General features: G+C 42.3%; 1 protein-coding gene across 1 annotated transcript in view; it reads right to left on the bottom strand.

The window, feature by feature from the left end:
- The window catches only part of LOC110489881 (cadherin-7), a 113,468-nt gene that overhangs the window by 28,742 nt on the left and 60,093 nt on the right, over positions 1-24,633 (bottom strand). The window contains exons 5-9 of the mRNA XM_036944147.1: positions 20,675-20,842; positions 18,891-19,075; positions 17,995-18,248; positions 16,654-16,790; positions 9,824-9,945 (exon numbers count right to left, since the gene is read on the bottom strand). Of these exons, the coding sequence (XP_036800042.1) occupies positions 9,824-9,945; positions 16,654-16,790; positions 17,995-18,248; positions 18,891-19,075; positions 20,675-20,842 (866 nt within the window). The remainder of the gene's footprint in view (positions 1-9,823; positions 9,946-16,653; positions 16,791-17,994; positions 18,249-18,890; positions 19,076-20,674; positions 20,843-24,633) is intronic.

The following is a 24,633-nucleotide window of genomic DNA, read 5'->3' as shown; positions in this document are numbered from 1 at the left end:
AACACTACGGTGAATACTATAGTATTTATACCATAGTATACTATGGTATTTGTTTTATGTGGATACACAAAAAAATGCTGGGTTAAAAACAACCCAATTTGGGTAAATATTGGACAGAACACATGTTATTTGAACCCAGCCAGTTGGGTCACAAACAACCCATAGTTTTCTTTTTAGTTTTCTTTTGAGAAGACTGGAGGCGTGGCTTAGTAGTGGCGTTGCTTTTAGATAGTTATTTTTGGCAACCCATGAGAGTACGTCTTTCCAGTCGTTAAATTTGTTAAATTTGAGCACTGAAACTTTTTTTTAGCTTTAATGAGGTTTACACAAGAGTATGAGTTCCTTAAGTGCAAATACGTCTCCCAATTTTGGGATAGTTATCACTTGTGTAAACCCCAATAAAGTAATGTAGTCTCAGTGCTCAACCTTAACACGTGTTGACAACACAACAGAACAGATGAACCGGAATGACACTTACTCTCATGGGTGGCCAAACAGAACAATCGAAAATCCACACCCCTACTAAGCCATGTCCTCCAGTCTTCTGATCTGACCCGATGGATCATAGTTCAATGAACCAACTAAAAGCCGAAATATGCTTGAGCCGTAATTTTGGTTGGAGACCCCGCATTGAGGGTGTGACGCAATCATTGTGCACCTCCCAAATTTTTAAACAAAACCAGAGGGATCCGTATAGCTCCGTATAGCTCCGCATTGACATGATTGGTTGACGGTAGGTGGGTCAGGAGGTACTGTATAAACACAAACTCACTTCCTTGACAACTTCTTTCACAACAGCTCTGCTCCACAAAGCGCTAGAAGTATAAATGCTCTGACTTCTGTGGAGACCTTATCGCAGTAAATGCTTTAATGCCACTGCTGACTACAGATTGACCATGCAGAGCCTTTAAGAGACCCAACTGGTGGGCAACAAATAACCCAACGTGTGTTCTGTCCACAGGCTGAAGTCTAAACATTTAGTCCACTATTATAAGATCTTAATTTGTGACCTGCTAAAAATGTGTATTTATGTACAGAACCAGTGAAACGTTTGAATGCACCTACTCATTCAAGGCTTTTTCTGAATTTTTTGACTATTTTCTACATTGTAGAATAATAGTGAAGACATCAAAACGATGAAAAAACACATATGGAATCATGTAGTAACCAAAAAAGTGTTAAACAAATTAATTGAAACAAAGTAGCCACCCTTTGCCTTGATGACAGCTTGGTACACTCTTGGCATTCTCTCAACCAGCTTCATGAGGTAGTCACCTGGAATGCATTTCAATTAACAGGTGTGCCTTGTTAAAAGTTCATTCGTCGAATTGATTTCCTTCTTAATGTGTTTGAGCCAATCAGTTGTGTTGTGACAGGGTAGGGGTGGTATACAGAATATAGACATTTTTGGTAAAATACCAAGTCCATATTATGGCCAGAACAGCTCAAATAAGCAAAGAGAAACGACAGTCCATTATTACTTTAAGACATGAAGGTGAGTCAATCCGAAACATTTCAAGAACTTTGAATTTGTTTCAAGTGGAGTCGCAACAGCCATCAAGCGCTATGATGAAACTGGCTCTCATGAGGACCGGCACAGGAAAGGAAGACTGTCATCAAGGCAAAGGGTGGTTACTTTGAAGAATATTAAATATAAAATATATTTGCATTTTTGAACACTTTTTTGGTTACCGTTTTTTCATAGTTCTGATGACTTCACTATTATTTTACAATGTAGCAAATAGTTAAAATAAAGAAAAGCCCTTGAATGAGTAGGTGTGTCCAAGCTGTTGACTGGTACTGTATATTGCGGGGATCATTTGAAAAAGAGACCCGGGTCTCTGTGAGAGGTTATAGGAAGGTGTTTTAAAAAAAGAGAGAGACTCTGTGTACCTGAAGCTACCTGTCTATCTGAGAACACTGAATACCTGAGCTAAGATGCTGTTGAGGGTCACCATATACACTATTTTGAATCGTGTTACACCCTTTTTACAGATTCAACTGAACTGTTCCTCTTTTTCTCTCTCCTGACACATGTGCCATGACGTTGTTTTTCCAACTCCCCCTTCAATCAAATGTTTTGTTTCTGACTATCATCTTCAAGAAACACCTATAATGAATCTTAATTAGAACAGGAAGAAGAAGTACAATACGTGAAAACACATCATTTTAATAGAACAAATATTTACAACAGATTTAAATAATGAAGAAAATATATCAACCTCACTTTGGTAGCTATGATTAACTTCTGTTAGTTTTCCTTCTTCAATCAATAGAGGAGCCCAATGGAAAACGAAAACAAACAAAACAGAGTAAGGGGGCACTTTATGGGACAAGGTCTATCGGGGGCTGTGTGTTGGGTGAGAGGGGTGGGGTGGGGCACAGGGTGGCAGATTGGGGCAGCAGAATGCCAAGAAAGCCCACTCATTTATGTAATAGCTACACTGATGGAAATGATTGTAAGCGTGTGACCTCTGCTCTCTCCCTCTTCCCCCCCCCTCCTCTCCGTTGTAATATAAATTAATATTATGGCAGAAGACAGACACACCGATGATCCGTAACAAGTAGCGTCTCTGGAGAGAGCCAGTGCCACGAGACGGCCCCTAATTAGGCCTGAATGATGGCAGGTTATTCCAACCACCGCGCTCCCGGCTAATCTGTGCTACAGAGCCACACAGCCTGAGCCGAACGGCAAACATTATGTTTTAATCTTACAGGCCAATGGGGGAGAAGTTCTCCAGTGGGCAGCTGTAGGTTTTAACTAAGCTTGTTGGGAAGTGGGAAGGCGGCTGCCCATGTGCAGATAGAGTCTATAGGAGTTTGTTTGTGTGCTCTCTGCTGTTCCATTCCCGAGGGTGGACGTATAGAGAGATACATGTTAATTAAAAAGATAGGGAGGCTCTGCTTTGCATTGTACAGCTGCAAGGCTAACATGTCCACCCATCCTGATATTAAACAGACAGCTTGATGGCTCCTTGTTATTCAAATAGGGTTTTTATCCAGCTCAAATGTAAACTTTTCCCCCTTCTTTTTATATATCTTTTTATTATATCTATATATTTTTTTATATTTGCATAATGCCACAGGCAGTGCATTCTAGAAAATGATGGGTTAAAAACAACCCAATTTTGGTAAATATTGGACATAACACACATTTTGACCTAGCCAGTTGGGTCACAAACAACCCATTGTTTTCTTTAAGTTTTGTTGTCGATGCTGAGTTATTGAGCTAGGGTCCACCAGGTCAGATGGTAAGACTGGAGGCGTGGCTTAGTAGGGGCATACCCACATGAAAAAATACTACATTTTACTACAGAATACTACAGTACTTACAATAGAATTATGTAGTAAACTTATACCATAGAATATTATACTACACACTGTAGTATCCCTCGATCCTGTTGTGCTTACTATAAAATGTTTTAATATATTGTAGAATACTATACTACAGTATGTTACATTTCAAGAACCATCCCCCAACACAGCCGTAGAAGGGTGTTATGTGTGACACAGTTGTCAATCCGGGTAGTTGTTGCCTATGCTAGTTTCAAGTGCTAGTTTTCAAGTAATCAAGTGTAGCCATCAGTCTGTGATTTATATTTATTGAAATTGGAAGTGGATTACGCTGGTAAAGTCAACATGTTCTTAACTGCTCTGTTGACAGACTTTATTACGTGTCTCTATTCGTCCACATGGCTGCTGGCTGCGCTTTGCTACCACCGAAAATATCATGAAAAATGCCCATTACTTTGTTTCTGTAAGGACCCCAAAAACAGGCAGTGTGAGAACTTATTCATTTAAGTAAATACTTTTTTTAATGGTAAAAAACAATGTATTTGTCACGCCCTGACCTTAGAGATTCTTTTTATTTCTCTATTTGGTTAGGTCAGGGTGTGATTAGGGTTGGCATTCTAGGTTTTCTGTTTCTATGTTGGTGTGTTTGATTCCCAATCGGAGGCAGCTTTTCTGTCTATTTTGGATTTTGTGGGATCCTGTCTTTGTTTGTTGCTTTATGCACGACTAGCTTTACATTCGGTTTGTGTTCATTGTGTTTTCCCGGTGTTACGTTTTCAAATAAAGAGAGAATGTACGCCTACTACGCTGCACCTTGGTCCGGTCATTTATCATCCGACGACGAGCGTAACAGTATTATTAGCTAGCTAGCTGGCTACAGTAGGCCACTTTGTAGGCAAACAGAGCTGCTAGCTAGCTAACTTTACATACTGTTTAGCAAAGTCAATTAAATGTCATCAGCTAGCTAACTTTCTATTAGCCAGCTATCTTAATCAAATCATTGTAAATTAAAACTCAGTCTCCAAATACATTTGTAGATAACAGCCCTTGAATAGGTTGACATTTCAGTTCCAGCTGTCAGTAAATGGACAGTGTAGGCTACTGGATACTGGATAGGGCAGGTCATTTCGTGGGAGGACATTATTAAAAGATTATCCAGTTCAAGTCCCTAGAGGGGAGGAGTTTGAGGACAGAGAGATAATAGCAACATATTTTTCAGTGCTGTCAAATTTGAGTATAATGAAGCCTGTTTGTTTGTAAAGTTTTTGTTTGTCCTCAGATATGTTAAGCTGTGAAAGCCTGTTTGCATGTCCCAAGAGACTAAGGGTATATCCTATATGCCATGGGTTATACAGTATGTCATGACCTACTTATGTTATCAAAAGTATACAAAAATACAGTTAAAGATCACACACAATGTATAAACCTACTACAATTGGAGCAGGCCAACCCTACTGGAGTTTTGCTGGGTGTGCAGGGTTCTGTTTCAGCCCAGAAATAACACTCCTGACTCAACTTAGCAAATCTAATGAGTTGATAATCAAGTGTGCTATTGCTGAGCTGGAATAAAATAAGTCTGCTCACCCAGTAGATCAGGGATCAGTGGAGCAATGTTCGCCACCACTGGTATGTCGTTTCTTTCTTCTCACCTGAAATCATGCTTCAGTAATATTAGCCTACTTGTTACTACTCAATTATCTACTGTTGTTTAGATTAAGATGTCGAATCTTTCCATATTAGCTATTTTTACATTTTGAAGTGATGAATTGTTGATTCTTTGAAGTGAAGTTTTTATACTTATTTTAATTGGTAAACTATTATTTAAAATGAACTAGTGTCAATGTAGATTAATCATCCATCACAATCCTGCAATAAAGAGGGGAGGGGGTTCAGTACTGTATGAAAATAAGGAGATGACTATTAGGTTACGGAAGATGAGCATTGCAGGTAACATTGTATGAGGTTCATTTTATTTTTATTTCATTCATTTTATCAATGTTGCTTGCAACATGATTGCAGTTGGTCCCATAGACAGTGCATGGTTGCTGTATGTATCACTGACCTTGGATAAGCTAACACAGCTTTTAGGTCACTAAATATGCATTTTTTCTTAACATTTTGTTGGCTTTATAATCTTGAGAGATATTTAACTAGCGAGTAGCTAGCTAGTTAGTCATACCTACAGTAATTAGCTGACAAGGTTAGCTGACTTTTCTAAAAAACAAACCTCATTGTGGCTAGTTACTTCTTTCCCCTCATGCTAGCCTTTACAGACAATTATCACATTAGAAACATCTGAATTAAAAATATTGATTTGGCCAGCATTGTAGATCATTTCTACCCTCTTCCTGGAACTTTAGCTCACCTCGAAATAAAAGAGAAATGCTGGGAAAACCAGCATGCTGCAAACATTCTAAAATGTTTTGTCACTCATGCTTGTTTTGTTGACAGATGCTCCTACAAGCAAGATTTGTCGTGTTGCTAGGCGTCACTGATTTACACCAGGTTTCCGACCCCTCTTTAGCTAATTTCTGCTATGGAACTTCCCCAGGTTTCCCGTTTTAGAGAAGCCTGGTTTGTGACGAGGCTAGGTGAAACCCAATGTGTGTGTCCTGTCCACTATTTAACCAGCGCTGGGTTCTTTTTAACCTCATCAGTGTAGAAACTCAAAAATCAAATCAAATTTGATTTGTCACATGCACCGAATACAACAGGTGCAGGTAGACCTTAGAGTGAACAGTCTATGACTAGGGTGGCTGCAGTCCTTGGCAATCTTTAGTGCCTTCATCTGACACCGACTGGTATAGAGGTCATGGATGGCAGGAAGATTGGCCCCAATGATGTACTGGGCTGTACGCACTACCTTCTGTAGTGCCTTGTGGTCGTAGGCCGAGCAGTTGCCATACCAGGCAGTGATGCCACCAGTCAGGATGCTCTCGATGATGCAGCTGGATAACTTTTTGAGGATCTGAGGATCCATGTCAAATCTTTTCAGTCTCCTGAGGGGGAATAGTCATTGTCATGCCCTCTTCACGACTGTCTTGGTTTGTTTGGACCATGATAGTTTGTTGGTGATGTGGACACTCAACCTGCTCCACACATCCCAATCCATGAGAATGGGTGTGTGCTCAGTCCACAATCATATTCTGTAGTCCACAATCATCTCCTTTGTCTTGATCACATTGAAGGAGAAATTGTTATCCTGCCACCACACTGCCAGGTCTCTGACCTCTTCCCCATAGGCTGTCTCACTGTTGTTGGTGATCAGTTGTGTCATCGGCAAACTTAGTGATGGTGTTGGAGTCGTGCTTGGCCATGCAGAGTACAGGAGGGGACTGAGCATACACTCCCGAGGGGCCCCTGTGCTGAGGATCAGTGTGGCAGATGTGTTGTTACCTACCCTTACCTCCTGGGGGCAGCCAGTCAGGAAGTCCAGGATCCAGTTGCAGTCGGAGGTGTTTAGTCCCAGGGTCCTTCCCTTAGTGATGAGCTATGAGGGCACTATGGTCTTGAATGCCAAGCTGTAGTCAATTAATAGCATTCTCAAATAGGTGCTAGCAAAACAGTCCTGTAGCTTAGCATCTGCGTCCTCTGACCACTTCCGTATTGAGCAAGTCACTGGTACTTTCTGCTTTAGTTTTTGCTTGTAAGCAGGAATCAGGAGGATAGAGTTATGGTCAGATTTGCCAAATGGAGTGCGAGGGAGAGCTTTGTACATGTCTCTGTGTGTGGAGTAAAGGCGGTCTAGTGTTTTTTTTCTCCTCTGGTTGCACATATAACATGCTGGTAGAAATTAGGTAAATGGATTAAAGTTCCCTGCATGAAAGTCCCCGGCCACTAGCAGCGCCGCCTCTGGATTTTCCTGTTTGCTTATGACCCGATACAGCTTGATGAGTGCTGTCTAAGTGCCAGCATCGGTTTGTGGTGATAAATAGACAGTTACAAAAATTATAAATGAAAACTTTATTGGTAAATAGTGTGGTCTACAGCTTATCATGAGATACGCTACCTCAGGCGAGCAAAATATAGAGACTTCCTTAATATTAGATTTTGTGCACCAGCTGTTATTTATAAATAGACTCAGACCGCCATCCCTTGTATGACCGGAGGCAGCTGTTCTATCTTGAAGATGCGCCAAAAACCCTGCCTGCTGTATGTTATCCATGTCGTTGTTTAGCCACAACTCAGTGAAACATAAGATATTGCAGTTTTTAATGTCCCGTTGGTAGGATATCCTTGATTGGAGCTCATCCAGTTTATTATCCAATGATTGCACGTTGGCTAATAGGACTGATGGTAGAGGGGGTTTACTCACTCGCCTATCAATTCTCAGAAGACAGCCGACCTCCGCCCCCTTTTTCTCCTTCTTTTCTTCGTGCATATTACGGGGATTTGGGCCCTTTTCCAAGAAAGCAGTATATCCATAATGTCAGACTCATTAAAGAAAAAATCTCCATCCAGTTCGAGGTGAATTATCGCTGTTCTTATGTCCAGAAGTGAGTGATACCATAAGTGATGGTAGCAGCAACATTATGTACAAAATACGTTTTAAAAAACAAGTTACAAACAACCTGAAAAAATTAACAAAATAGCACAGTTGGTTAGGAGCACGTAAAACGGCAGCCATCGCTTCCAGCACCATTCTCTTCAAAAAAAAGGGAAAAAAGTGGTGCTGTTGAACGAGTTCTGTCTAAAGAAAACATGTGTGGTACATATGGTTAAACAGGTCAACCATGACACATTGGCCTGGCACTTTTACAGGTATGAGGGAAGACATAATAATTAGACCAGTGCGTTGACCAGACCTGTGTTCAAATAGTTTTTACTTTTAAATATTTTAAGTGTTTGATTGATCCTGCCTGGAGAGCCAGAGAGACTGGTGGTTTGAAGATTTGGGAGTATTCAATTAGTCTGATTTTGCCAGGCAAGCTCAATCAAGGATTTGAAAGAAAACAATTCAAGCACTGCTCCTCTAGGATCAGTTTAGCCTTTTATATCGTAATGAATAAGATTACACAGACAGGGGAGACACGATCCTAGATCAGCACTCCTACTCTGAGTCAGACCCTGGGCTGCCTCTGACACACAACTGTAGTGTATGAGAACAAGGTAAGGAAGGTGATGGCACGTAAAGGTAAAGCAATTTCCTCATGTATCATGGTGTGACAAGGACAAATGCATGTGATGTATAGGCTAGCTTAAAGTGCAGCAGAGAGCTTTTTATTGAAAGAGAAAAAGCAAAGTGTCCTAAAAATAATGCTATTCAAAGGGCATGGACAGGAGATGGCATGCTATACAATATGGTCCAACATCTCAACACAATAATGTAATATTTTCAAACACCTCAATCACGAAAATTATAATTTCACTCATTTGTGGAGTGAGACCATTAAATATGTGAGAACAAGAAATGTCAACACATTGAAACTCTTAATCGACCAAACAATCTACTTGATGGGAGAGACGGGCAACAGAAGTCTGTGGATCTGGTTAAGCAGTTCATTCAGTTTTGCGTCAAAGGAACTACCAAACTACCAATAGCCTTTTAACGATCCTACAGACTTGAAGGCAAATTTTCCCCAAACCAAAGAGTTTAACTGGCTCCCATGGCAGAACAGATTTATATCATACTGTGGTTACAAGACGAATGTGTAGGCTACATAAAACTGCTTTCATTTTCCAAATCAAATCATTTTGTTATTCTTGTACACCCCACTGTGATCAAGGGGAATGTAAATAACATATTTAAACAGGCCTAATAGCCATTCCCAAATCAATGCATCATTTTGATCAATCGTACTTATTCAGTTCTACATGCTTGCCTTTTCCCCCCTCTGATTGTGTTTTCCAAATGCCAGGAGTAGACGAATTGCCATTGCAGCAGTCATTTGGCGACAATGAGGCCAAATGCTAAACACAGAGAGAATGTATTGCACGGCTAAAGCGCCTGACACGCCTTTCTGAAACTAAATTCCAGCCTTCCCCTGTTTCATTTGCATAATGTTGTGATGCATTTTCCGCTCCAGTGCCCGCCACACTGATCCTCTAATTATACACACACACATGCACACGCACGCACACACACACTCACACACACTCCGAATGAGGAATCAGACCCGGGCAGACACCCACTCCACCCCAGCATGAAATATCATGTTACTCTATGATATCATTGTAGAGCCACGGGAAATTCAAACACTGTCATTAATTCAGCTGGCAGCAGCAGCAGAAATGACTGTAACATTGCTAATTAAGGATACAAACACCAACAATACCTGCAATTTGATCTAAAAGTGTCTCCCTGAAATTACCTCAAGCTTTGAAAGGGGATGATCCATACAGTCTGGGACCGATTCAAGTTTTATTGGGAACATTGGTTTCCAAAGGCCGCATGATGCCAACCAATGGGAATCAAACAGTGTGTGAGGAACACACTAAATTATTAAATATCTGACATTTTAAAAGTATATAAGCAATGTATATCATTTCCTTCCCCATCAGAAAACGTACAGTATCTTCAGTTTCTCACCTGTCCAGGAGCGGCATTCTCACACAAGAGGGTCTCATACTCAATGGCAAATACCGGAGGGTTGTCATTGATGTCCAGCACCGTAATGACAGCAAAACCTTTTCCAACCTGGGTTGGGTCATCTGAAAGACAGAGAGAAAAAGAGTTTATATCACAGTTGACTCCAGCTATAACTTTCAATATTTTACACTGTCTTAACTTTGTCACTCTCCTCCACTTTCCCTACTATCGAGCTTTCACATGTCTTTTTAATGAATCACAAAGGTCGAGCAAAATTAGCAAATTGTGGCCAAAAGTGCCCGTTCTATACAAGGCTTTCTCTATGAATTGGCATCCTTAGTTGCTCTGATGGGGATCAGCCAACATGATCAAGCAGCTGATTATGATTGGAGTGGAGTTAAAGCTGTGGTGGCAAAGGCTAGGGATGCTAAATAAATGTCATCCTATACCCTATATAGTGCACTATATAGAACCCAGCTCTGCTGAAACCACTGCAGTATATAGCGAATAGGATGCCATTTCAGATGCAGGTGACTGTGTAGTTGTAGTACAGAGCATCCGGCACCACAGGCTCCACCACTGGCTCCCCTCTCTGACACCAATGTGGCACTGAATATAAACGGCTGGCTCCTGAGAGCCTGGATGGACGATGATTTAGCCTGGCGTCAGCAGCCACGCTGACAGGAGAGATGGCGCGCTGGCTGACATTCGGGAGCGGCTGATTTGACAGTAGTGAAAAGGACGTGTGGTACCCCGGGGCACAGATTTGTTGTCATTGGCATGTTCGGAGCAGAGTCAGAGTGCGGATGAAATGTGAGCGCTGACCGACCACGTCTCAAATGAACAAGATCCCTTAGCTAGAAGAAGTGCTCCTCTGCCAACTTTTGTCACAAAAAGCCCATTTACTATAAATAGTGTAAAAAGGCGTCCTGGGCTCTGAGAGAGACTGTTTGGATGCCTGATTCTACAGCTGCCACTTTCCGCTGTGAAGAGAATAGAAGTCTGACTGTGTCAGAGGCCAACGACTCCTCAGTGAAGGGCTGTTATGACATTTAGTACAGTTATTATTAAAGATGTTTACTCCCTATGTGTTACTATATCGAGACAAGAGGAAGAAGTATTATTTGAACATTCGTCTTAGGTCTATATTTATGGTTGAATAACAAGGCATTTACTTGAGGGATGGTGATTCCCATGTTTGGTTTCGTGACTATTTGTGCATCGAGGAGAAGACTGATTCGCATATCGCCCCAGCAGACCCACTGATGGTGCAATCTCTATTGCACTCCATACTGCCCTTTCCCCTCTGGAAAAAAGGATCACCCATGTGAGATTGCTGTTCAATGACTACAGCTCAGCGTTCAACATAGGTGATGAGGGTAAGTAACAACACATCTGCCAAATTGACCATCAACAAGAAAGCCCCTCAGGGGTGCGTGCTTACTCCCCTCCTGTACTCTCTGTTCACCCACCACTGCATGGTTGCAAGCGACTTCAACACCATCATTGGTGACGGTAGTAGGCCTGATCACCGACAATGATGAGACAGCCTATAGGGAGGAGGTCAGAGAGACCTGTCAGTGGGGTGTCAGAACAATCTCTCCCTCAATGTCAGCAAGACAAAGGAGCAAATCGTGGACTACAGGAAATGGAGGGTACACACCCATTCACATCAACAGAGCTGTAGTTGAGCGGGTCGAGAGCTTCAAGTTTTCTGTGTCCACATCACTAAGGATCTATCATGATCCACACACACCAACGCAGTTGTGAAGAGGGCAAGACAACACCTCTTCCCCCTTAAGAGGCTGAAAAGATTTGGCATGGGCCTCAGATCCTCACGTTTTTGGTTACTACATGATTCCATGTGTTATTTCATAGTTGTGATGTCTTCAGTATTATTCTACAATGTAGAAAATAGTACAAATAAAGGAAAAGCCTTGAATGAGTATGTGTGTCCAAACTTTTGACTTGTGCTATATATGTACAGTTGAAGTCAGAAGTTTACATACACTTAGGTTGGAGTCATTAAAACTCGTTTTTCAACCACTCCACACATTTCTTGTGAACAAACCATAGTTTTAGCATGTCGATCAGGACATCTACTTCGTGCATGACACAAGTCATTTTTCCGACAATTGTTTAGAGACAGATTATTTCACTGTATCACACACAATTCCAGTGGCTCAGAAGTTTACATACACTAAGTTGACTGTGCCTTTATACAACTTGGAAAATTCCAGAAAATGATGGCATTTCTTTAGAAGCTTCTGATAGGCTAATTGACATTATTTTAATAAATTAGAGGTGTACCTGTGGATGTATTTCAAGGTCTACCTTCAAACTCAGTGCCTCTTTGCTTGACATCATGGGAATATCAAAAGAAATCAGCCAAGACCTCAGAAAAAAAATTGGTTCATCCTTGGGAGCAATTTCCAAATGCCTGAAGATACCACATCCATCTGTACAAACAATAGTACACAAGTATAATAAACACCATGGGACCACGCAGCCGTCATACCGCTCAGGAAGGAGACGCCTTCTGTCTCCTAGAGATTAACATATTTTGGTGCGAAAACTGCAAATCAATCCCAGAACAACAGCAAAGGTCCTTGTGAAGATGCTGGAGGAAACAGGTACAAAATTATCTATATCCACAGTAAAACAGGTCCTATATTGACATAACCTGAAAGGCCGCTCAGCAAGGAAAAAGCCACTGCTCCAAAACCGCCATAAAAAAAGCCAGACAACGGTTTGCAACTGCACATCGGGACAAAATCGTACTTTTTGGAGAAATGTCCTTTGGTCTGATGAAACAAAAATAGAACTGTTTGGCCATAATGACCATTGTTATGTTTGGAGGAAAAAGCAGAAGAACACCATCCCAACCATAAAGCACGGGGTGGCAGCATCATGTTATGGGGGTGCTTTGCTGCAGGTGCGACTGGCGCACTTCACAAAATTGATGGCATCATGAGGGAGGATAATTATGTGGATATATTGATGCAACATCTCAAGACATCAGCAAGGAAGTTAAAGCTTGGTCACAAATGGGTCTTCCAAATGAACATTGACCCCAAGCATACTTCCAAAGTTGTGGCAAAATGGCTTAAGGACAACAAAGTTAAGGTATTGGAGGGACCATCACAAAGCCCTGACCTCAATCCTATAGAACATTTGTGGGCAGAACTGAAAAAGTGTGTGTGAGCAAGAAGGCCTACAAATCGGACTCAGTTACACCAGCTCTGTCAGGAGGAATGGGCCAAAATTCACCCAACTTATTGTGGGAAGCTTGTGGAAGGCTACCCGAAACATTTGACCCAAGTTAAACAATTTAAAGGCGATGCTACCAAATATTATTTGAGTGTATGTAAACTTCTGACCCACTGGGAATGTGATGAAAGAAATAAAAGCAGAAATAAATCATTCTCGCTCCTATTATTCTGACATTTCACATTCTTAAAATAAAGTGGTGATCCTAACTGACCTAAGACAGGGAATCTTTACTAGGATTATATGTCAGGAGGTGTGAAAAACTGAGTTTAAATGTATTTGGCAAAGGTGTATGTAAACTTCCGACTTCAACTGTACATGATGGTGTTTATAGACATTATGGACAGTATATGAATATACAACGTGTGAACAGCAGTAGTTATAAAGTATAGGATGAGCCTTGACTAGAATTCAGTAAATACATATGAAGTGGGTAAAGCAGTATGTAAACATTATTAAAGTGACCAGTGTTCAATGACTCTCTAAGGTGCAGGGTTGAGTACAGTGTGTTTGCCGGCTAGTAACAACGACTAAAGTTGAGGGCAGGGTACTGAGCAGAGGCCAGCTAGTGGTGACTATTTAATAGTCTGATGGCTTGGAGCTGTTTTTCGGTCCCAAATTTGATACACCTGAACTGTCTCTGCCTTCTAGATGGTAGCGGGGTGAACAGGCCGTGGTTCGCGTTGCTGAAGTCCTTGATGATCTTCTTGTCCTTCCTGTGACACTAGGTGCTGTAGATGTCCTGCAGGGCAGGCGGTGTGCCCCCAGTGATGCGTTGGACTGACCACACTATCCTCTGGAGAGCCCTGCGGTTTCGACCAGTGCAGTTCCCGAACCAGGCGGTGATACAGCCCAGAAGGATGCTCTCAATGGTGCAACGGTAGAAGATTGTGAGGGTCTTTTATTTTTATTTATTTAACCTTGATTTAACTAGGCAAGCCAGTTAAGAACACATTCTTATTTACAATGATGGCCTCTGCCGGGAAAACACTAACTTGGATGACGCTGGATCGTCCTATGGGGCTCCCAATCATGGCCGGTTGTGATTCAGCCTGGAATCTAACCAGGGTCTCTAGTGACGCATCTAGCATGGAGATGCAGTGCCTTAGACCGCTGCACCACTTGGGAGGTCTTAGAGGTCTTAGGGATCAAGCTGAATTTCTTCAGCCTTCTGAGGTTGAATAGTCTTTGTGGACCATTTCAGGTTGTCAGTGATGTGCACGCCGAGAAACTTGAAGCTTTTCACCTTCTACACTGCGGTCCCGTCGGTGTGCATGGATGCATGCTTCCTCCTGCTGTCTCCTGAAGTCCACTATCAGCACCTTCATTTTGTGGACTTTGAGGGAGCTGTGCCATTAGAGACTCTGGGTTCGCGCCCAGACTCTGTCGTAAACCGGCCGCAACCGGGAGGTCCGTGGGGCGACGCACAATTGGCCTAGCGTCGTCCGGGTTAGGGAGGGGCAGTAGGGATGTCCTTGTCTCATCGCGCACCAGCGACTCCTGTGGTGGGCCGTGCGCAGTGCGCGCTAACCAAGGTTGCCAGGTGCACGGTGTTTCCTCCGACACATTGGTGCAGCTGGCTTCTGGGTTGGATGCGCACTGTGTTAAGAAGCAGTGCGGCTTGGTTGGGTTGTGTATTGGAGGACGCATGACTTTCAACCTTCGTCTCTCCCGAGCCCGTACGGGAGTTGTAGCGATGAGACAAGATAGTAACTACTATTGGATACCACGAAATTGGGGAGAAAAAGGGGTAAAATTAAAATAAAAATTAAAAAAAAGAGGTGAAAATGATTTAAATGTACTTAAAGGCCATGTATGATTTAAATATTATAGTCTTGTGAATCTGTCATGAATACACTGTATATAATTGCTTTATTGAAAATAGGAACTATGGGACAAATACAGATTGTTTTCAAGATGCCCTTGTCTTAAAGTTGAACCTTGGATAGATTTGTACTATAATAGCCTATAAACAGTCAATTCAAAATATTATATTCAGTTCTTTTGAAATAACCAACATTTTCTGCATCATATTGAGACAAAAATAAAAAAGACTTTGTGATGTTGTTCTATATAAATGTAGGCAAAAAAGGCAGACACTTTATATCAACATGGGATTTCTGTGGTCCAAATATCATAATCATTTTTGTTTTCAGATGTTTTCCGTTGGTAGGCCTGCCCATGTGTCTACTCACTCGGAAAGCCTGCTCACTCATGTCAATACCAAATCTGATAATTGTGACATGATTGAACTGGAATGATGTGAATAATGATGATGATGGTGAGAGCCCAGTATAGACAAACCCTTTAATCATAGGCTGTTACTTTGTGTCTCTAAAATCACAATGTTTCAGTTTCTATAATCAGGTGAAAAAGTATTTTTTTAATTGAAACGTCCAAATGTCTACATTTTACCAGATCAGTTTTTTTCTATTTTTATAACTGATAAAAATGCAATATGCAATTGCCTATAGATAATATTCTGGACATAGTAAAACTGTTTTTTAAGGCCATATAAAGAATAACTATGCATAAATTAATGAAAAGCAGCAAACAGATACAACATTGTTTCACACTCTTTAATTTAATTTTATTTATCCGTTATTTTACAAGGTAAGTTGACTGAGAACACGTTCTCATTTACAGCAACGACCTGGGGAAAAGTTACAGGGGAGAGAAGGGGGATGAATGAGCCAATTGTAAACTGGGGATTATTAGGTGACCATGATGGTTTGAGGGCCAGACTGGGAATTTAGCCAGGACACCGGGGTTAACACCCCTACTCTTACGATAAGTGCCATGGGATCTTTAATGACCTTAGAGAGTTAGGACACCCGTTTAACGTCCCATCCGAAAGACGGCACCCTACACAGGGCAGGGTCCCCAATCACTGCCCTGGGGCATTAATAAAAGACTCAAACAGAAACAGGCAATAGGCTAAAGAGCTGGCTTCACATTTGGTGGTTTCCCCACCAAATAGGCCTACCAGGAAACTTGACTTACAGTATCTTGACGACATTGAGCTCCCGATGGAGTCTGTGCGCTGCGTAGTACCTTCCACAAAAAGTTTTGCTCAACAAAAAGACACGTAAGGGGGGGAATGCGAGGGCCTCTTTGTCCTTAAAGCCATGGAAGGACGTCTCAAAGGCACTCCGGCACCTCTCTTTTCTCTCCTCTTCTCCCCCACATCACATGAGCATAATTCACCTGCGCCTGCCCTTAGTTAGCAGCTTGCCACTCACACACCGCGACTCACAGAGAACCGGAGGTCGAAAGCGCCCACCTTACGTCAGAATTAAGATTCCCCTGACAACCCCGCCGCGTCCCACACGCTTTGTCACGTTAATGCAGTCATGACGAAGCAGTGGCATTGTGGGGTGTGGAATATGGGGGAGGGTTGGCTACATGACAAGATAGAAAGGACAACAATACTTTATGCAGGGCCTTCATAAAACGAACTAGTCAGACTGGCAGATGTGTGTGTGTGTGTGTGTGTGTGTGTGTGTGTGTGTGTGTGTGTGTGTGTGTGTGTGTGTGTGTGCGCGCGCACATGTACTTACGGCTTTCCATGGCAAGGATAGTGAGGTTGTGGACAGAGTTGACCTCTCGATCCAGGGGTTTGGCTGTGCTTATGACCCCACTCAGAGCATCCACGTTAAAGAAACGCTCCAGGTCTGTGTTTCTGTCTATGGAGTACCTGGAGACAGACAGACAGAGGCAGGCAGGCAGACAGGCAGAATGACAGACACACAGTCAGACACGTAGCTATGATGAGGTATTTTCCTTTTGAAGACATTTCTAAGGATTTTACATGTAATAATTTCTCTCTTTAAACATTTCTGAAGGAATAAGAACTTTCCACCTTCCAAAGTTGTCAAATTAACCATTTTAAAGTGCTTCTGGTTTCAGTACATTGGCATAGAACATTATTGAGCTGTGTCAACAAGTGCAATTTTGCCATTTTCTCATCAATTTTTAACGCTAGATTAAACGATCATGATGTTGAACTATGAATGAGAGGTTTCTGCAACCTTTAGATTTTGACGAGAACTGCTGTCAATCAAAGTTTTTAAGGTAGAAATGTGAAATTGGACAGCAATACATTAATGCTGAACACAGAACAAACACTATCAATTTCTATACAGCAGCTTATATTTCTGGAAAAAAAGACAACTTCAATTAGCTGGTATCCAAAGGGTATTATTCAATGTAATTTGACTCTTGTGGCTGCATTAGTTCCACAATAATTCTAATTTCAACAGAGGTAGGGCCATATTATTGCAGACGCTGAAAGCCTCCACAGCAGTAAAAAGAGGCAATTTACACCCACAATGGCAGTGTAATTAGATTTTCTGATTAAGATTACTAACAATCCTAACGCCCCGAGCATGAATACTACCACACAACACTTTTATTTTCAATTAATGCGTAATGAGAGGGAGTCTCATGAGTGACATGGGGCAGATTGCATTTTTGAGTGGCTGTGTTCTGTTATAAATGCAATGGAGCTGGTACAAACTGTTGACCCTCCTGGGGGAATGCCCTTTGCTCATTTTAGATGGCATTTCACTTTTACAAATGTTGCAGTCCCTCGAACCCACGACATCTGGCTGTAGTGCATGTCGCACAGTCACAGAGGGAGTTTAGAACTCTGTCAGTGAGGTGATATTGAGGCACTGGAACGTGAACATGTATTTACAGTACTGCTCAAAAGGTGTTTGGTCCTCCTGTCAACCTGCTGTGGCAACATGCTGAAAGAAATGGGTTATATGGCTTGAATTCGCCACTCTGTTGCATGGGGGCGAAGTTATTTTAAGAAACAGGGGCCACTTGAGAAAATGGCTGGGACAACAGAGGAACTGCCTGTAATGGCATATAATAACTGGAGAGCTGGGTTCTACCTGATGGCACTGTTGGAGGATTCAGGGTCGTGAGCGGAGACCCTCCCGATGGAGATGCCCACTCTGGCGTCCTCGGAGACCACCATCTTGCTAAGCTGTGTGAAGAACACAGGCGGCTCGTTCACGTCCTCCACCGTCACCTTGACCGTCGTGGTGTCGCTGAACGAACCCAGGTGCACAAACGCAGGGTCGATATTCCGATTGGTGGCTTCGATTCGCAGGTTAAAGCTGTTCTTGGTCTCAAAGTCTAAAGGCTGAGACAAACATAAAGTAACAAAAATTGAAATTAAAAGCATTTTCACATTTCTTAAAAAAGAAATTGACAGTAACCTTCCGGTCAAGGTGGAGCCCATCCTAATTGGCTGGATTCTAAGCACACTGCACTGGCCACATTTGCTGTAAAGGGTGAGGGCAAAGCCATAAAGATATTTGTATGCGCATCGCTCATGGCAACATGGCCTTGCGCTACACCAGTAGATTGAAGAAATGCTGGCGCTAGAGTCCAACGACCCTATGCAATCTTGCACATAATCAGACTCTCTATCACAAATATATTTTTCATCCAGACGTTTTATATTGACTTACTGTGTAGTGTGAAAGCAAACTATTGATTGTGAGAAAAGGCACAACACATCACAGTGAAAGGCATTTCTAAATAATAGTGTTTAGAAGATATGTTGTCATCTGTTTGGCTTATTGGGCGCACAGTTGTAGCCCTATAATATAGGAGGGCCATTGATGTGACACATTTATTGTCTGTGTTTATTGTCTGCATGACTTTCCACTCTGTGGCACTCGTCTATGATCGGTGACGGCGAAAACAAACAAAAGATCAGATTGGACCCTGTGACAAAGCTGGCTTGGGGCCACAGCCTATAAGGATACAGCATGTGTACCTTTTGAAGGATGATGACGCCCTCTTGCGTGTCCTCGTCTGTAGTGATGTTGAACACCCCAGGTCCGTCCTCCATGATCCTATACTCCATCTCTGCATTGGGGCCTATGTCATTGTCCAGAGCCTTGACCCTGGCCACCACGGACGCCACGGGCAAGGACTCCAGCACCATGTACTGATAGTTCTCTGGAGGAAAGAGAAGTAGTAGTTAGAGATGAGGTGGTTTTCTTACTCCAAAGCCGCTCAGATTCATAGTGCACTACAGCTGCCTTTCAGTTCCCTCTCTCACAATGAGTGGTCACACTACAAAGTAATGGTCCAGGATGAGTTTTATCCAAATATATGAGGAAATAGTGACAATAATATTAAATGACTAGTTTTACATTCAAGACATTTATGATGGAGAGGGCAAATATATTTTTTATTGAACCTTAACATTTTTATAACAATAGAGTTGTTTGTATTCATGTGAAAATGTATTACGTATTCTGACCACTCCACTCTACATGAAACAGAATATCTCTTGACCAAAGTGAATGGCAGAACCTGCGGAATATGCTTTGGTGGGATGAAATGTTCACTGGAAGATTCTATTACAAGCAAACTCTTCCATTGTGCTCCCGGTGTCTTTGTCTGCACCTCCCTGACATAAAGCACTCATAAGAAAAAAAGGAGGGAATCATATAAATAATCATAATCTCCCCAATCACCATGACGGAGCTCATTACCAGATCTTTCCGTGTTTCTCACCCCAGTGGTTCCCGACATCGCGCTCCAAATGCTAATCTGCTTGACATTGTTTGCCGCTGTGTAATCTTTGTAATGGCTTTTTAATTCGCTGTGGAAGAACCCCAAAAATGCCTTTCTTCCCCTCCCTTCGTACTGTGTATGCCCCTCTTTGCCCCCTGGTAACCGCCCCTCCTCTCTGTCCTTATGCCTCCAGCCTTCACTTCCCTCCTCTTCTCTCCTCCAAGGGCTAGTGCTTTTAGACTATCAGCTGTGGTGCTCTGTCATACTCTATTGGTTCTGACCCATGACCTTGGGTGGGAGGTGTGGGGGGGGGGTACAGATGGGGGGGGGGGGGGGGGGGGGGGGGGAGACTTCACACCCAACCTGGTCCCAAAGCATCTTTCTTCCCAGCACACGCAGAAAAACAGCGCTGGGTTAAAGCGGCATTGACGATTTGTTGTGCAAACTTGAACCTGCCCCCCCCCCCTCCGGGTTCCAGCAAATTGACTTGACTTCATGGCAGTCCAGCAGTGAGTGTAACAGCCTAGGCAGCGGTGGTCGGTGGGACTATCAGCGGTAAAGCAATTGCCAGGGCCACAGATTATCATGAGAAGCACCTCATGCCTTTGAATCCCAACGCCTGGCCAGGAACCCATTAGCGTGCCGTGAAATAGGCTGATGACAAAAAAAATGGAGTCTGATTGATCCTGGTATCCATGTTTGCAGAAATCCCTCAACTCTGATGTGGAGTGAGGGGAGCGGGAGAAAGGTTTATACCTTCTAGGGCAAACTGCATTTGAAGCCTTTGACCATTAGTCAGAAAGGGGCAGTGAACCCACGACGAACAGCAAAATCACGCATACGCTTGAATGAATCTGCAATATCAAGCATATATTTTCACCCAAAGCTTTCTCCCCTACTGTACGCGTCTGCCATTGTGAACGAGAGTGATTGCAGAGATTTATGTCAAACCTCCACCATAGTGAGACTGCAATGACAGTGAATGGAGGGGTTTAGGGCTTTGTCTGAGGGAAATAGATAGAGGGCATGTCTTACTGCGAGAGAAGCGTGGCGGGTTGTCATTGACATCAGTGAGGGTGACCGTGACAGAGGTGGTGCCGGAGAGGCCGCCCATCTGGCCCACCATGTCTTTAGCCTGGATGACCAATATGTATTGGTCCTTCACCTCTCGGTCCATGTTGGGCAGTGCCGTCCGGACGACGCCTGGAGAGGAGAGAGAGAGAAAGGGATGACAGGAAAGAAGAGAAAGGGATGATAAGAGTAGAAGATAAGAGTGAAAAGGGAGAGGGGATGATGGGAGAGGAGAGAGAGAGAGAGATAGATAGATTGCAAGGGATGACAAGAGTGGATAGAGAGGGGGGACATGAGAGGAGATTGAGGGATAACCGGAGTAGAGAGAAATTGAGAAAGAAAGCTTGATAAGAGAGAGAGAGATAGAGAGAGCGAGAGAGAGAGAGATGACAGGTGAGGAGAGGGAGAGAGGGATGACAGGAGCAGAGAAAAAAAGCAAATGCCTCCAAAGATGCCTAACTCTTGCTTGAAAATAAGTTGTTACGCACTTGTTTATCTGGGTTATTGGCACTGCTGCACCTGTTGATGGTTCCCTTTTGTGAGAAGAAACATGGACTTAAAGTGTCAAACAATCTTAACCTTTTGTGTCCAATCCTAACACTAAAGTGAAAACACTTCTATGGTCAACTTTATACACTATCTCTCTGTAGGTGCTGAGAAAAATGTTATCTATAGCAAAGGCCTGTGGCCCTATACAGTTGCTTGATGGTAATTGCTTTTGAAAGAATACACCAACTTATGAAATGGAAATCGGCATTTTATCTCCTGACTCTAAAGATGAAAATCGTAATAATCCCACAAAATTACCACAAATCTTTAATGGCAAAAAGTCCTAATCATTATAAGGCAATTACTGTTGCATTCATGCTTAATGACTTACAGCTCAGAATAAAAAATTAAAAGGCACTTATTGGGGATTCCTACGGAACATGGAAGATTACTCATTAAGTAGCTAGCTCAGGAAGCCGAGAAAAACAGTTTGGATCACGTAGGCTTGCTTGCTCTCTCTAAGTTGTTTTTCATTAATGAGAATTAAGGAGAATTTTGAGAGATTCTCTAGAGGTATCAATTCTCGAGAGGTATCGATTCTCGAGAGATATTACTGTAATGTAAACGTACGTATATCTCACGTCTTGAGAGGGGTAAACTTTCTATGAGAGGGGTAAACTTTCATGTTTGACATGCTCGCGTTACAAGCTGGCATAGCTAGCTAGATGTGTTTTTGTCATGCAAGCTACACTTAATGCGTGTATGATCGAGAACATATACCTAACATCTAGATAATATGTTTTAGTGGAAAGGTTTCATTTGAATTTTTCCAGCTTACTGACTAGTCGTTGACTACTGTGATGCTGATATTTACAGTAAATTTGGAGCTGCAGAGCAAGAATGTCACATTTCCAGCCACAACGAAAGGTACAGTACGGCAAGTATGTAATGTAAATTGAAAAGTGTATGTACATACAGTGGGGCAAAAAAGTATTTAGTCAGCCACCAATTATGCAAGTTCTCCCACTTAAAAAGATGAGAGAGGCCTGTAATTTTCATCATAGGTACACTGACAGAGGTCAAATGTTTTCTGTAAGTCTTCACAAGGTTTTCACACACTGTTGCTGGTATTTTGGCCCATTCCTCCATGCAGATCTCCTCTAGAGCAGTGATGTTTTGGGGCTGTTGCTGGGCAAAATCTCACGATACATGGCCCCATTCATTCTTTCCTTTACACGGATCAGTCGTCCTGGTCCCTTTGCAGAAAAACAGCCCCAAAGCATGATGTTTCCACCACCATGCTTCACAGTGGGTATGGTGTTCTTTGGATGCAACTCAGCATTCTTTGTCCTCCAAACACGACAATTTGAATTTTTACCAAAAAGTTATATTTTGGTTTCTTCTGACCATATGACATTCTCCCAATCTTCTTCTGGATCATCCAAATGCTCTCTAGCAAACTTCAGACGGGCCTGGACATGTACTGGCTTAAGCAGGTGGACACGTCTGCCACTGCAGGATTGGAGTCCCTGGCGGCGTAGTGTGTTACTGATGGTAGGCTTTGGTACTTTGGTCCCAGCTCTCTGAAGGTCATTCACTAGGTCCCACCGTGTGGTTCTGGGATTTTTGCTCACCATTCTTGTGATCATTTTGACCCCACGGGGTGAGTTCTTGCGTGGAGCCCCAGATCGAGGGAGATTATCAGTGGTTTGTGTGTCTTCCATTTCCTAATAATTGCTCCCACAGTTGATTTCTTCAAACCAAGCTGCTTACCTATTGCAGATTCAGTCTTCCCAGCCTGGTGCAGGTCTAAAATGTTGTTTCTGGTGTCCTTTGACAGCTCTTTGGTCTTGGCCATTGTGGAGTTTGGAGAGTGACTGTTTGAGGTTGTGGACAGGTGTCTTTTATACTGATAACAAGTTCAAACAGGTGCTATTAATACAGGTAATGAGTGGAGGACAGAGGAGCCTCTTAAAGAAGAAGTTACAGGTCTGTGAGAGCCAGAAACCTTGCTTGTTTGTAGGTGACCAAATACTTATTTTCCACCATAATTTGCAAATAAATTAATAAAAAATCCTACAATGTGATTTTCTGGATTTTTTTTCCCTCATTTTGTCTGTCATAGTTGAAGTGTACCTATGATGAAAATTACAGGCCTCTCTCATCTTTTTAAGTGGGAGAACTTGCACAATTGGTGGCTGACTAAATACTTTTTTGCCCCACTGTATGTCAATTGAAATCTCGTCGCGCTGCGTCTCCTTAAATGTTTGTCAATGAGAATAGCCCCTAAGTCTCTTTGAGCTTGATACAGAATTAACTAATCAAATAATCTTGGGGATGAAGTCAGCCTGAGTTAAGTTTGGTTTATTGCAATCTGTTAAGTCAAGATACATTGCATTTGTCATGTAAGTGTATACTGTGACTCTTACAAAAAAATAAGAAAAACTGGGTAGCCTTTTCAACCCCTCTTCAGTTTTCATTCCCGAAATATGAGTTTTTAATTAGACTTTGGTGAATATTAAATAATCAAACAGAGTGGTTATGGGCTGAATCAAACTCCCACTTAATCAAACATTGATATCAATGGGATATGTGAGAAATTTCTAATTAACACAAGCACATCTCAGGGGACTTGACCTTAAGAGACCTTAATAAAATAGAAGACCAGAGGATGACAATGTTGAAAAAACGGTATCTGTGTGTTCTGGACAAAATTTGATCATAACTATTCAAGAACTAGGCACAGATTCTTGCCATGTATGATCCAAACATTGAGTTTGAGTTTATTTTATTTTTACAGGGACAGTGCACATTAATCAACGTTTCCGTAAAAGTGCCGGTTTTAGCCAGCCGGCTAATTTTCAACCGCAGTCCCTGGGCAGGTTATTAAAAACAATTACAATATAGACAATAGCAACATAGGACAAGCAAGACATAGCATACAGACAGAGCAACATAGGACAAGCAAGACATAGCATACCAACAGAGAAACATAGGACAAGCAAGACGTAGCATGCAGACATAGCAACATAGAACAAAAAGCAGCAAGACAAAATTCATAAAAGCAACAACGTGTTTCCACACCTCACAAGCTACAGACAACAGATAACATGGAAAGCGGCAACACACAGCTAGGGACCATGTTCACAAATCTGATTGACCTTTAGCCATGTCTTCAAGCATTTTGTGAAAGTGTGATATGTGGTGCAGTTATGTGTGTCTGATGGCAGTGTATTCCAGACATGGAAAGCTCTCACAGAGAAAACGGATTTACCTCTCATGGCAGACCTTGTGAATCTGCTGCCATATGTTTGGGTTTTCTGGGGGGGGGGTAGGCCATTTAGGATCTTGAATACAAGACGTGTCGGTGTATTGCACAAGATTATCCCAACTCAGGAGCTCATGCTTTCTGAGGATGTAACAGTGATGATGGC

The sequence above is a fragment of the Oncorhynchus mykiss genome, chromosome 15, assembly GCF_013265735.2.
Source record: "Oncorhynchus mykiss isolate Arlee chromosome 15, USDA_OmykA_1.1, whole genome shotgun sequence".
NCBI classification, from domain to species: Eukaryota; Metazoa; Chordata; class Actinopteri; order Salmoniformes; family Salmonidae; genus Oncorhynchus; species Oncorhynchus mykiss.
Note: the sequence above shows the minus strand (reverse complement) of the source record. Positions and strands in the feature narration are given on the sequence as shown.